This window comes from Telopea speciosissima, unplaced genomic scaffold, assembly GCF_018873765.1.
Source record: "Telopea speciosissima isolate NSW1024214 ecotype Mountain lineage unplaced genomic scaffold, Tspe_v1 Tspe_v1.0165, whole genome shotgun sequence".
NCBI lineage: Eukaryota > Viridiplantae > Streptophyta > Magnoliopsida > Proteales > Proteaceae > Telopea > Telopea speciosissima.
Genome location: NW_025317501.1, coordinates 19,248 through 34,624, shown reverse-complemented (window position 1 = coordinate 34,624; position 15,377 = coordinate 19,248). Strand labels below are relative to the sequence as shown.

The 15,377-nt window shown below is 37.7% G+C and overlaps 1 protein-coding gene across 1 annotated transcript; it reads right to left on the bottom strand.

Moving 5' to 3' along the window:
- Positions 1-413: 413 nt before the first annotated feature.
- Positions 414-10,654, bottom strand: LOC122647793 (disease resistance protein RUN1-like). The gene is made up of 6 exons (XM_043841109.1): positions 10,115-10,654; positions 6,425-7,561; positions 5,993-6,173; positions 3,579-5,906; positions 2,601-3,415; positions 414-537 (listed from the first exon to the last, which is right to left on the bottom strand). Exons 1-6 carry the CDS (start codon positions 10,627-10,629, stop codon positions 414-416), a joined length of 5,100 nt encoding a protein of 1,699 aa, XP_043697044.1. The 5' UTR covers positions 10,630-10,654.
- Between the last annotated feature and the right edge of the window lie 4,723 nt (positions 10,655-15,377).

The window sequence follows — 15,377 nt, the reverse complement described above, 5'->3', positions numbered from 1 at the left end:
TTCTCTTTCTTCTCGAGCACAGCATTGTTGGATGTCGCATCATCCACGTGTCAAGCTCTCAGGCCCGCACAGCAATGTACCGCAAGATTATGGCACTGTAGAGGAATTTTTTGGGCTATTATACCATGGTAATTTTCATTCTCTAATTGCTATGCATCTTGGTGATCTCAAACCTCCTACCGAATGAGGATTAGAATGTAATTAGATTATAATTTCTCTCTCTCCTTTGGGGTGAAAAGAACAAATTAAAGGTTAGACTAGAATGTATTTAGATTCAACTAACCTACTCATGCTCGGTGTTGACATCTGTACCAAATCACCTTCAAAATAAAACCTCCATAAGCATTGTTACTTGAGAAAATTGAACCCGGGCTATATAAGAGAAGGACTAGTAGAAGAGCATTAGAGCTTCATTACAAAAAATCCTGTACTGAAACAGTTGCAGGAACAATCCAAACAGCTTTCACTGCGAGAAAGCAATTGCATAACCCTGAACCAGCTGCCTCATAATTGTTGTTGGGAAAGAACAAGAATGCCCTGGACATGCAGCAGAAGAGACAGAAGAGAAATGCTATCCCAACTTCTCTTTTTCATAGTACAATCAAGCAATCCCCAATGCTTTTTTTTTAGGAACCTCAATACTGTTTTGTTTCCTTGCTTCGTTAAGTAAACAAATCCGCATGAAAAAATAAAAGCATTCCGATAAATCTATGGCTTGCACCATTTAGAGTCCGATTAAGACCCGTTTAGAGTTAAACTTGGTCACAGCCTGGTTAAGGCTCGATTCTAGTAACCCGATTATAGCCCAAGACTGACCGAACTTGTCAAAACCCGGCCCGATTAACTAAACGGACAATCATGTTGCAGGGCTTGAGATTGGTGGAGCCTGGTTAGGCCTAACCGAGCCTGACCCGTTGACACCTCTACTCAAAAAGAATGTTTGTAATCTGAATTCTGAGCCATCTGGTATCACTAAAATTGGGTTTGGGGCAAGTCTGAGTTTTAAAAACATAATGGCCCAATGTCCCTTCCATAATCCAAGGGCCCCAACCAAGTTGCCTAAAGTCCCATTCATTATTCATAGGCGAGATGGGTCCATGTTGATCAATTACATAATGCAGCTCTTTAGGTTAGGCTAAACTCGGCCCACCCTGCCCTTCTTGCTATCCTTCAATCTAGATATATAACATCATTTGCTCAGTTTGGTCTACTATAACATCACTAGCTCATTTCTGTGCAAGCTTATGAAGATGCACAACAACAAAGTATGTGGAAAAGTTAATAATTTAAATAAATTAAACCAAACAAACAATAAAAGAACACACCGATTTTTAACGTGGAAAACCCTTTCAAGGTGAAAGGGAAAAAACCACGAGGCTTTAGCCCAGAAAAATATCCACTATGATAATAATAGAAATACAAACCTTCTCTAGATACCACAAACATAAATTATTAGATGACAATAATTCTAACCAAACGAATGGATTCAAAAGAGTATAATACCATCACCAAAATACTAATGTCACAAACACAAGAAGAACTGCAACATTTTTCCTTCCTTTCTTGACAAAGAGAACACTGTCACACCACTATCTTCTCTGTTGCTTCAGCCCACTCCCTTTATAATAAAGAAATAAAGTGAGAAATAGAAAATAGATACAAATATGGTTTTTATTTTCCAAGTAAGCCCCTTGGTACAGAAGAGTTATTAAAGAATGAAGCAAACCTGTTCTGAATTCAGTATTAACTTAATACATACTTGGTTTCAATTCAGATTCTCAATTGTGGCTAATAATTAGAATTGATGCTTTGGAATACATGTTTCCAGTGCAAACATGCCATGTATGTAAAGGATTTTCTAAGCTCATATAGCATTTTGATGACAATCAACTAACTACATTTTCAATGCAAACAAACAATGCCATATTTTTTAGGAACTGAAAGGGAATTAATTTATTTATCCAAGCCGATTGGGTAGGTGATATGTAAGAAGATCCTAATACTTTCGTATATATAGTGCAATTCAGAATCAAATCATGTCTATGTGATAAACATTAATTTTAGACTATAATTAAAAGTTTAAACAGAGAACAAGTAGTGGCAAATGAAATAAATGGATGGCCTGGTATTTGTCTGTCACTCATTGATCAACCAAGCTGATCGCAACAAATTAAAATGCTAGATGATTAAAACATAATGCAGATTCAACTAACCTGCTTGTGCTTGGTGTGGAGATGTTCTGATGAAATCGATTGCTCTATCTATTAGTCCTCCTCAGCTTTTTCACTATGAGAGAGGGAGATACTCTACAACATCATCATCATCATCGTTCATCAGCTTAGCTTCGTTGTTGTACGTTTATTTTCAATTCAAAGGGTGTAAAGATTCAGACTGAGAGAAGTTCCTGCTGCCTCATCATTGTTGTCCTGAAGACGAGCTCTCTTGCTGGCTCTCTCTTCCTCCACTACATCAGAAACAGAGCTCAATCCGAAACAACTCAAGAAATCTGCTGTTGTGTTATTCCTCTCCTCTTCTTCTTCTTCTTCTTCTTCGTCTTCTTCTCCTTCTTCTTCTTCCTCTTCTTCTTCTTCCTTGGGAACAGTAGTATATCCTTCAGCTTCTTCTTCTTCTTCCTTGGGAACAGAATTTGATCCTTCAACAACAGAATTTGATCCTTCAGATCCTTCAGCTTCTCTTCTTCCTTGGGAACAGAATTTGATCCTTCAACAACAGAATTTGATCCTTCAGATCCTTCAGCTTCTTCTTCTTCTTCCTTGGGAACAGAATTTGATCCTTCAACAACAGAATTTGATCCTTCAGCTTCTTCTTCTTTTTCCTTGGGAACAGAATTTGATCCTTCAGCCTCAGCTCGTGACCAACAAGTTAACCCCAGACTGCTAAGAGAAGGTACTACTACTACACCACCATCATCATCAAAATGTGACCATTTGAAGAAATCTGCTACCATCTGGGGGTAAGTTTCCTTATTCTCGAACAAAAGCTTCCAGAATTTTACCCGACACACAACCCCATCATCTAGCCCACAAAATGCCGTGGATTGCCAAATAGAATTAATCTCAATCTCATCTTTTCCTTGCAACGGAATCCCAAACCAGTCAAAGCCTTTGAAATGGTGGATGTATATTATATCTCCTTCTCCTTCAGTAGTAGTAGTATTATACTCAATTCCCAGCGTATGACAACACGACAAGGTTGTTTTATCTCTTTGGTAGATCTGACTATAAATATCTAAATCAATGGATACTACTAGGTGACCACCACCATGTTTCAATTTCAGATTGGAGATGAATTCCAAAACAAGGCACAAAATTAACCCCTTATTATTCCCATCATTACCAGCAGTCAAGGAATAACTACAATGTCTCTGCAGCGACATGTTCCGTAAAAGTGTTCCCTGCGAATCAGAGGAAATTAAAAGGAACAGTCAATCATCATCAATCGTCAAAGTTAAATAACCTTAATGGCAGTTTCTATTAATGGTTGTCAGTCAGTCAGTCAATTAGAGTAGGGGAAAATTATTAATAATAATAATAATAATAATACGGTGAAAGTACAACCTGGCCATGTATCTTCTTCCCTTGCATACGTGTCATCATATTATAGCATCCTCTCACATCTAAGTATCGTAAAGATTCTGTTCTCTCAAGGCCTCCAATCTCCTCCAGCTTTTTGCAACCCGCAAGATTTAATATACTCAAATTTTTCAGCCTTGAAAAATCCGGTAGTCCTACCAATGAATTGCATTTTTGACAATGCAGTTCAACTAAACTCGAGGGAAGCTTTGGGAGTCCTTCTAATTTTGTACTCAGAGACAATTGAAGTTTCACTAGAGATTTTAGATCACCGATGGACTCTGGCAGCAACTTCTTCAGGGATTTACACTTTATGAGAATAAGGTCTTCGAGAGAACTCAGTTCGACGATGGTGTGTGGGAGTTCTTCTATTTGAGTCTCACGCAAGTCAAGCTTGACTAGACATTTAAGATCACCAATAGACTCAGGCAACTTCTTAAGTGATGAGCACCTGAGGATAAGCTCTTTGAGAGAACTCAGCTTGGAAATGCTGTTTGGAAGTTCTTCTATTTGTGTTTCAGACAAGTCAAGCTTGACTAGACATTTTAGATCACCAATGGACTCAGGCAACTTCTCGAGTGATGAGCACCCGTAGAGAATAAGCTCTTTGAGAGAACTCAGCTTGGAAATGCTGTTTGGGAGTTCTTCTATTTTTGTTTCATACAAGTCAAGCTTGACTAGACATTTTAGTTCACCAATGGACTCAGGCAACTTCTCGAGTGATGAGCACCTGCAGAGAATAAGCTCTTTGAGAGAACTCAGCTTGGAAATGCTGTTTGGGAGTTCTTCTATTTTTGTTTCATACAAGTCAAGCTTAACTAGACATTTTATATCACCAATAGACTCAGGTAACTTCTTGAGTGATGAGCACCGCCTGAGAATAAGCTCTTTGAGAGAACTCAACTTGGAAACGCTGCTTGGGAGTTCTCTTATTTTTGTTTTATACAAGTCAAGCTCAACTAGACATTTCATATCACCAATAGACTTAGGCAACTTCTTGAGTGATGAGCACCAACTGAGAATAAGCTCTTTGAGAGAACTCAGCTTGGAAATGCTGTTTGGGAGTTCTTCTATTACTGTACTCTGCAATTCAAGCTTAACTAGACATTTCATATCACCAATAGACTCAGGCAACTTCTTGAGTAGTGAGCACCTACTGAGAATAAGCTCTTTGAGAGAACTCAGCTTGGAAATGTTGTTTGGGAGTTCTTCTATTTGTGTTTCAGACAAGTCAAGCTTGACTAGACATTTTAGATCACCAATGGACTCAGGCAACTTCTCGAGTGATGAGCACCCGCAGAGAATAAGCTCTTTGAGAGAGCTCAGCTTGGAAATGCTGTTTGGGAGTTCTTCTATTACCGTACTCTGCAAGTCAAGCTTAACTAGACATTTCATATCGCCAATAGACTCCGGCAACTTCTTGAGTGGTGAACACCTACTGAGAATAAGCTCTTTGAGAGAACTCAGCTTGGAAATGTTGTTTGGGAGTTCTTCTATTTGTGTTTCAGACAAGTCAAGCTTGACTAGACATTTTAGATCACCAATGGACTCAGGCAACTTCTCGAGTGATGAGCACTCGCAGAGAATAAGCTCTTTGAGAGAACTCAGATTGGAAATGCTGTTTGGGAGTTCTTCTATTTCTGTCCTCCACAAGTTAAGCTGAACTAGACATTTCATATCACCAATAGACTGAGGCAACTTCTTGAGTGATGAGCACTCGTAGAGAATAAGCTCTTTGAGAGAACTCAGCTTTGAAATGCTGTTTGGGAGTTTTTCTATTTGTGTTTCAGACAAGTCAAGCTTGACTAGACATTTTAGATCACCAATGGACTCAGGCAACTTCTTGAGGGATGAGCACTCGTAGAGAATAAGCTCTTTGAGAGAACTCAGCTTGGAAATGCTGTTTGGGAGTTCTTCTATTGCTGTTGATGCCAAGTTAAGCTTGACCACATATTTTAGATCACCAATGGACTCAGGCAACTTCTTGAGTGATGAGCATTGCTTGAGAATAAGCTCTTTTAGAGAACTCAGCCTAGAAATGCTGATTGACAGTTCTTCTATTTGTGTTCCACACAAGTCAAGCTTGACTAGACATTTTAGATCTCCAATGGACTCAGGAAACTTCTTGAGTGATGAGCAATTACTGAGGATAAGAGTTTTGAGCTTACTCAACTGCCTGATGGACTCATCTAACTTATCCAAGGAATTGCAATCTCGAAGATCTAATCGCTCCAAGTGAGGAAACCATGAAAAATTAGGGCACCTAGATAGATATCGCCAGCCGCTAAGTTTGAGAACTTTCAAATTTTGGAACTGTTGTCAAACAAAGAGAAACATACGTATTAACTATCCATATAATTTAATAATCAAATGAGAAAAGAAGAAGTCAAATACTATACCTTATTTTCATCTTGTGGCTCGATATTCCAAGCTTGTTCAATAATGGCATTTGGATATGATAGGTCGAGAATAACTAATCTCTTATGATAAAAATTGATTAGTAGACAATTTGAAATATTACACTCCAACAATCTTATTGCAGAAGGAAGGCGCGAAAAGTCTCCGGTGAAGTATGTTAGACTAAGTTTGAGAAATCTTAGGTTGGACATCATCTCAAAGTGTTCATTAGTTAAATGCACTCCCTCTGGAATGATCAAGCCTTCTATCATGTTATTTCCCTACAGTAGAAAATAACCAAAGAAAATGGGCATTGGAAGAAAATGAAACCAAAAAATAAAAAATTAATAACGCCATAATAAAGGCAGCGGAGAGTCTGCATCACTGTTCAAAAGATTACACACACACACACAGAAGGAGAAAGAAGCATGTGCTAATTAGGTCTTACCTTGTGTCTTTCTAAAACTTTTAAGACGTCGTCATGAGACCATAACCTACTACGTTTCCCCGGCTCCATATGACTTTCTTCTAAGACAATTTTCCTTCCCATGTCTCGAATTTGATCATGCATCTTCAAGTAGTATTCCCCATTATTATATTCTTTAAACTTTAGAAGGGATCTTTTGATTAATATGTCTATTGCTGATTTTGGATAAAAACCACAAGCTTCCCAAAAAGAAATTACAGTTTCTTTCTCCCATCCAATGAAAAAGCATGCTGCATCAAGAAATATGGCTTTCTGACAATAGTCTTCTAGACTATCATAGCTTATCCTCAACCTTCTCTGGACATCTCCATGAGGAATTTCTTTCAATCTTTGTAATGTACTTTCCCACACTTCTTTACAGTATATGCCGGATAGGGAAGACCCTAAAACCTCTAGAGTCAAAGGCACCCCTCCAGAATAGCATGCCAGACCATGTGAAAGTTGTATATAATCTTCAAGAGGTTGGTCCGTTGAAAAGGCATGCAAACTAAATAGTTGAAGAGATTGCTTACGATCTAGCACTTGAAGCTTGTATATTTTATCTTTATCGACTTTAGCCACATCCAGAATATGCTCATCTCTGGTTGTTATTATGAGCCTACTTCCTTGACCAAACCAATTGAGTTCACCAGCCAAAGCATCTACTTGTTCTCTATTGTCCACGTCGTCAAGAACAACAAGAACTTTTTCTTTACAAAGTCTTTGGTGTATAATTCTTTTCCCACTATGATAATCAGCTATGTCAATGTCTGCTTTGAAGATATCTTTAAGAAGTCGTTTTTGCAAAGACACAAGACCCATGCATTGTGTTGCTTGTTCTCTAACATCTGAAAGAAAACTATATTTATCGAAGTTTGGAAGGATGTGATTGTACACAGCCTTCGCAAGAGTTGTCTTCCCAATGCCACCGAAACCACAGATTCCCACAAGTTGAATGTTCTCAGAGCCAACATTTAGTAAATCTAATAAATGATTTACACGGGAATCCATTCCAATAGAGTATTTACATTCAGCCAAGTATGTGTTACTGACCAAGTCACTTAGAGCCCTTTTAACAATTAATTCAACTAACTTTGCTTGATCCCTGCAATCATTTCATAACAAAAGGAAATTTACAACAATAACATCAAACTTATGAGCTTAAAATATCTAAAACAACATAAGAACATTTAAATTAAATGTTTTTGATGGAATGAAAAACACTCAGAAATAAACACTAGTGAGAAATTGCAGTTGCAGAGAAATAAGATGTTCAAACTTCAAAGAGCTCTTTTCTGTTTCTCTCTTTTTATTAATCTATTCTTTTAATCGAGTTTTTGTTATTTTCTAGATCCAGGAAGTCCCCTGGATAAAATACTCGATGATCCTGTGAAACAACTAATGGGATCAGCTTCTGTATTGGTGAAATCCACCGGTGTTTTTAGATGAGAGGAGAGGCCCACCTGAAGCCTGCTAAAAATCTCAGAGCTTGAATTGGACTTTTCAACCTATGGCGGGCCAAGCTGGGATTTCTCTTCCTATGGATGGGCTTGGGCCGTTTCTGATCTGTTCCAAGTAGGGGTGTAAATGAATAGCCGAAATCTATTTCCGTATCCGTGCCCGTATCCGTTTAGTACTATCCGAATCCATCCGAAAAGCTATATTAATATGTAAACGGATAAAATATCTGATCCGTATCCGTATCCGTATCTGTTTAGCACTATCCGAATCCGTCCGATAGCTAATCGGATGTGGATGCGGATATAGCACTATCCGAGCCGAATCCGATCCGTTTACAGCCCTAGTTCCAAGCCTGGTAGGTTTGGCTTTGGGCTGAAATATTCGAAACGATCCCCCAGTGGCAGGTTACATAGAAAAATATATAATTTTATGGGTAAGTTGTTTGACATTTTTCATGGCTACAATTGCTTGGGCCTACCTTTTATAATGTTGAAATTGTGGAATCATATATATTATATGGGAAAAATAACACTGCCTGGTCAGGTGACCCCTACGTCCAGACACAAGATCATGTGAAATTACTACTGTCAACCCCCCACTGAAATGAAAAAATTTCATCCATATTGATATCTTTGTGCGCGCTCTCATTGATTTCCACGCTGGTGCAAGAACCACGCAACGAGGCAAAGTAAGGAAAGTAATATGAAACAAAATTGGGTTAGATTTACCTTTTACACGATGGTAACATAGAGATATTATAAACGTAGTACGAAAAGTACATTGTATGAAACAAGGTTGGGTTACACCACAAGGCCAAACTTTTATTTTTGAAAGCATATTATTTCTACTTATATGTCACTCATTGACAAAAGCTATATATCTCAAGGGGTCATGTATAAATATTAAGGGTGTCAATTCGGTACTGAAACTGTTAACCAAACTGGTACCGTACTCGGTATAGTATCGATATGGAGGTTGATACTGGCAGTACATACCGATACTGTATCAAATACCAATAGTGTACCATATATACACTTATGTATATACTAATTTATATATAATAAATAATATATGTATAAATTACTATATAATAAATAATATATATGGGTAAAGTTGATTCGATGTCAATTTATTCTCCTCTGGAGGATGACTACAGTTTTATAAACCATCTACTACATCAAGCTGTGATGTTTATAACAAATCATTTTCTATGGCTAAATGCCAAACAACCATGGGATTTTAGCACACCCCCATTTTTTTTCTTGTACAAAATAGTTCGTTTCAATTCCTCATTTAGGCTATGTTTGGTATGCATTTCCATTTTCGAGAATGCCTCATTTAAGCTATGTTTGGTAATGCATTTCCATCTTTATCAAAAAAAAAATGGTTAATGCATTTCCATTTTCGAGAATGCGCATTCTAATTCTCAAAACATATCTAGAATGTAAATATTGTTTGGGTACATGTTTGATTAAAATATATTCTTCATTTTTTTGAGAATTATTAAGCATTTTATCAAACAATTCATGGGTTATTACCAGATATTGAACATTAACATCCTACTTCAAGAATGAAACTGAGCCAAAAGTTCTTGAACAATAAAAAGTAGAAAAAGAAGGAAATTTTCCACTGCAACTCGATAAGAAGATAGAATCGTGAGTCCTCACCTGATTTATGTATTCGACGACTCAAATGTGTTAAAGAAAATCTTGGATTATAGGATCTGAAACTCATGAACATGTGCCTAGAGAGAGAAGCACCTCTGCTACCGTTCACAACTGAAGGCACTCTCACTCCGGCGATCAAAAAAGCCCGACACGTCAACCGACGAAGGTTGAGAAGACCCCGACGATCATCGTCTTCACTCTGACGTCAACCGACGAAGGTTGAGAAACACCTCTACTACTGTATGCTATGCTAGCACCCTATGTGTTTATGTCTCTCTTCCCCCTAGGGTACCCCACTAGCATACCCAACATTTTCCCTAAATATAATTTCCTTTGTGCAATTATTTGTTCACTACTACACTAAAACACAGTTTTTAATCGTTAATCCTACTCATCACGATTAAACATTTTTTGCGACTATGAACCAGTCATTAAAGCTTATAAATCAAACTATATACTGGGAAGAAGAACAAAGTAAGGGAAGGAAGTATATTGTTAATGAAATAAATTTGTGGAATTGAGACACTCACCCATTTGCGTCGTCCTTGAGAACAAATCCCTTCAGTTCCCCTACCACTCTCAAAGCTTTCCTCCAATCCTCTACGATTTGGGGCTGAGAAGAAAAATTCTTCTCATGTTCCTGAAATGGTCCCTCAAAACTTCCAGTCTGATTCCGAACATGCGATGGCTCAACATCGAGAAATACCGGGAGGACCATTTGACCTTGGGATTGGTGGCAATGAATTATCTTAGAAAGTTCAAGGAGGCACCATTTACTTGTAGCGTAGCCTTTGGAGAAGAGAGGGATCGAGATTTTGGAGCCCTGGATGGCTCTAAGGAGAGTTGGGCCAATGGCTTCTCCAGTCCACAATTCTTCATTATCAATAAAAACATTGATTCCTTTGTTCTTCAGAGCGTAGTGAAGGAAACCAGTGAAGTTTTTGCGAGTATCTTCACCCCTGAAGTTGAGAAACACATCGTAATTGGAAGATCCAGATGAAGAGGCAGAAGAGAAGGAGGAAGATGTTTCGTTTAGTTCCGCCATGAGGCTGTAGTTGCAATAGTATGAGTTGCAGAGAATTGATGTGTAAAAGGACCTTTCTTGTTATATATATTGATTGAATTGAATGTGCAAAATTGCAGCAGGCTTCCTCTGGAGTTTCTAGGTGGCCAAATTGATTCTATGAGGAAGCTTCCAACAATAAGAAATTGGGAAAGCGTGTGGGTTCCAGTGTTCCACTACGGAAAGGGGAAGCCTGACCCATGAGGGGTGTTGGTCATTGCTGGGCCTGGGGATGCTAATACTCTAGCTGATTTTCTAGCCACTTGGGTCATCTAGACTTAGGCTGTCTCGTGTTTGGTGGATTAAACCACTTCTCTTTATTGTAAATAACTCTCTGCTCTCATCCAGGAACTTCTCCTTGGATAGCTTTGAATAAAAATTATCTTTGTCCAAAAAATAAAAAGTTTGAATGTGTAGAATTATCATATCTGGGGCATAAAAACCGGGTTTTGATTGCGGCAAGTCATTTGAGTTGAGAAGAGTTGTGTAGGCTAGGTTAAGGTGAAAAATTGTGAGATTGGGTCATAAATCCTTCGAATCAAATAAGATTTGATAATTTTATTCAAGTCATGACAAACTCGATGAGTATAGTCGTTTTCTAAAATACCATAAAATCAATTCATTTAAAAATCCAATTGAGTAAAATAATATATTTATATTCTAAAATAATAACAAAACCCTTAAGTTTTGCACTCTCTTCTCTTGTTCAATTCTTTTGTTCAATGGTATGAATTCAAAATACAATGATCTGTGATTTCTTTATTTTGTTTTCTTAGTTTTCCCATATTTTTTTATTTTTTTACTAATTTATATATATTTTTTTAATTAAAAAACATGACTTGATTTGATCAAGTTTGATATGACTAAATCAACAGTTTTTTCTTAAAGACAAGTCTAATCAGAAAACATGATTTTGAAACACCCTTCGGTTTTTTTTCTGTTTTTTTTTGTTTTTTTTTTTTAACCCAATTGCCCTCGCTCCCTCACCCTAAAGTCATCCCACGGATCCTATCGTGTCACTGATATTAATTATGTTGATCTATGAAATCTTCTTTTTAGGTACAAGGCCAATGAATCTTTTCTAAGCATGCTGGACCAATATCTTTCTTTTTAATTTAGTTATTTTTTAAAATCACAATTTAATTGGTCCAAAACTACTTAAATAAGATCCGATTCCTTTTTTTTTTTTATAAATTTTCTTTTGGTAGATTTTTTTTATAATTGACTAAAATGCAATTCGATTCTCCTCCAACTATGATGTGAGATGGAGGATTTAGCCCAGCCAAAAGAGAAATGTTTGAATCATTTCATGGGTGAACCCCACCATGTGAAATGACCAAACCCCCCTGTTTTGGCTAGTTGGATCCTCCAACTCCTTCCACGATTGGAGAAAAACTAGATCAGTTAAAATGCATTTTAAAATGGATTCGTTTGTATTTGAACATTTTAAACCCATGTAAAATACGTTCATTTTTATTTATTTCAAACCAAAAAATGCTCCTAAGAAGACAAACCAACCCCTCCCCCCGGCCTATTAAGAATCTCTTTAGTTTAAAATAAAAAAAAAGGGCTACAGCTGGATCCCATCACATTTGAAAAAGCACGGAGGAACACGTCCATTTTTATTTAAACTTCACAATCAAAATCACCATCATCATTACTTACTGATTTATATATTCGTTTTGCTTTAAATTGATTAGGTGTAACAATTTATCTTATTAAAATGTGAAGAAAAGTTTGTGAGCCTTTTTACAGGTGGAGGAGGATGAGTGGTTAAAAAAAGAAAGTAATATGAACATGTTGTCTTTTCTCGAAAACTTTTGGACTCTTGAGACTCATTTCCACCTTCCTAATGGTCTCAGCATTTCAAATCTTTTTGTGGTGTCCAACTTAATTTCCAGATGAAAGTGGCAAGCAGCTTCCGCATGTCGGTGAGGTTTGCTTTTGAAAATTACGGACTCTGTGTAGCACATGGGTTCTATGTGGGCCTTTGGGGTAACCACTTTGTTTGTTTTTGATACATAAGATCTTTATTGTAATACTGGGCTAGTGTAGCACATGGTTTCAGGAATATACAAATCAATCAAGACACAGGGGTTAGATTCGAAATCGGACAGGGCAGGGCCCCAAAACTAGAAAAAACAAAAAACTGAAAAATTGGATCTTTGGGGTCCTCCTCTCCTTCACTTGACACTTGTTGAAATGAGGGATGGGGGGACTATTTATAGGGAAAAAACAGTTTGGAGGTGTTGCAGGAAATCGGGGGCACTGTCGAATGAAAAAAATTACACTTGGGGTAGCCAGTGACGCCATGATGGGGGAAATTTTCCTGGCTGCGGCACTACCGCACCGGGTGCGGTGTTGTCGGGAGGCGCCGTGGCCGACACAAGGATGCCCAACATGGCTATCCAGCGTGGCTGCATCATAGCACAAATGGATGCCCAACATGATTGCACCACAGCGCACAAGGATGCCCGGTGTGGTTGCACCACAGTGCACAAGGATGCCCGGCGTGGCTGCACCACAGCGCACATGGATGCCAAGCATGGCTACAACACAATGCACAAAGATGCCCAGAGTGGCTGCACCACAGCGCACCAAGATGCCCGGCGTGGCTTTGAAATGCAACTGAAATCAGACATTTCTAACTTTGGACGGAGAAGTTACAGCGATTCTTGTTTGGCACCTCAAAATTGGGGGCATTTTGTGGGTACTCGTGCACCATCAGAACTTCATATGATGATATCTCTCCCATCCGACCTCCGTTTGAGATGATTCGACTTATGGAATTTTTGTCTTGGAGAGATTTACATTATAAAATATGAATTTAATTTAATTCTTTCTAAGACTACTCCGAATAAATGCATATCCATCAAAATATTAAATGATAAATAAAATTAAAAAAAATCCATTTGGTTGTTCCCACTTCCCAGCCCAAAGATCATATATAAGAAACTAAAGTGAAACCCACTAGGTGGTGGTGGTTAGTGGTGGAAATGGGGAGTGAGCAATAACATTTGCATTCCTAAAAACATGGGAGAAAGGCACCTTTGCCCTTTGTTTTGAGGAGAAGATAGATAGACACATGGGAGTGCTGGCGTAAGCCACACTCCAGGACAGAAAACTACTTCCCCCAAAAAAATAAAAAATGACTTGTCGTTATATCATTTTTTATAGTTGTCATTGTCCATGTGAAATGTCATGATTTACCCTCATAAAAAAAATATATATTATACTAAAAGGGCAAAAACAAAACAAAAAAAATTAAAATTACATTCTTGCTGTATAATCAACTTTCGCGACAACAAGATTTTCCCTTATAAAGAAAGTGTTGCAAGACATTGTTCGGTTAGACTCACAAGGGCAAACCTTTTGTCTTAATTATGTTATTCTTATGGCACCTACTCAGAGAAACTATACTTCTCAATCTACTATGGATAATACTCATCCTACGAAGAAAATGAATTCGGATCAGATTTTGTATTGGTAAAATTTACCATTCTTGGTATCGTTACTCCGCAGGCGAAGTATGTTGAGTTTTTAATGTAATAGAAACATTTAATTTAAGGGGAGAAGTGAAATTCTCTTAAAATATTTACTAAAAAACAAAAAAAAAATTAGAATTCTCTTAAAATGAAATTTGGTGTATTGATGAATTTAGACCAAAGCAAGTTTTTTTTTTTTTTTTTTGGTAAACAACCAAAGCAAGTTCAGTTTAGTTTCTAAGGGTAATGAGCAAAGTTTAGGAGGTGAAAATGAAATACTCTTGAAAGTTTTGTAGGAAGCATTTGGACAGAATAAGTTGTATTCCCAGAATTCATATCTAGCTTGCATAAATAATTAAATGGAAGACATTTCGTAGAAGGTGGCACGTAGACAGAATTTTGACTTGCTTCCTCTAATTTTTAATTTCTAAAAATTTTCATAAAGCTTTCCATATTTATATTGTCGAACCCACCAAAAGTGATTAAATATTAGGGTGTAAGTTTGGCCAGTAAGCTCATGCCCACTCAACATTCATCTAAAAATTTCAGAGAGAGGCCTAGGATGGTCTTTTCAGCACACAAGCTGGTCCTTTCCTATCCCGTATATACACTCGTAAATAAATTATGGGAAAAAGTTCTCTTTCAGGCTGTGTGAGACCGTGGGAAATGACGCCCCCTTCCCCATTGATGTCCATGTGCATTTTTTCACTAGCCCTAGCATTTGTGTAGGGACCACGCAACTTGACAGTGATTCTATATATATATTATAATATATAAGAAGAAGGTTTCCTACACTGTCAGTGTGGGAAAGAATCTGCACACGACACCATTCCACTTGTCCATTGGATGAATTCATAAGAATACTATTAAATGCAATGTCCTTGTTTCGTTGTTATCCCTATCGCTATATGCATGCCACTTGCCACTTGCCACTCGTTGATTAATTAGGTGGTGGTGCATTTGGCATTTTATGAGCTTCGCTAGAAAGGCTTTTCCTCCCCATCCGAACGGTGTTTTGATAAAAAGGTATATCCATATAGGGCTCACATTTTTAAAAGCAAGTAACAAAAAATAATTAAATATCATGTGAAAAGAAAACTGCACACTCCAACGGAGAAGAAGAAGGGTTTGGGTTTTGATTGCAGAACGACGGGGAGAAGAAGGAAGTCGGATTTGGTGAGTTGGGTTTTTCTCGCTTGGGATTTGGGGATTTGGGGATTTAGGGGTAGGAGTAGTTTGGGGTTT

Bases quoted from the DNA above. Each gene is read 5' to 3' on its own strand.
- LOC122647793 (XM_043841109.1), bottom strand. From the start codon at position 10,629: ATGGCGGAACTAAACGAAACATCTTCCTCCTTCTCTTCTGCCTCTTCA. The intron at 6,174-6,424 runs GCACATGCTTCT...TCTCAAACTTAG, and splicing joins CACAAGGTAAGACCTAATTA to TCTAACATACTTCACCGGAG. The intron at 5,907-5,992 runs GTATAGTATTTG...GTTTGACAACAG, and splicing joins AGCCACAAGATGAAAATAAG to TTCCAAAATTTGAAAGTTCT.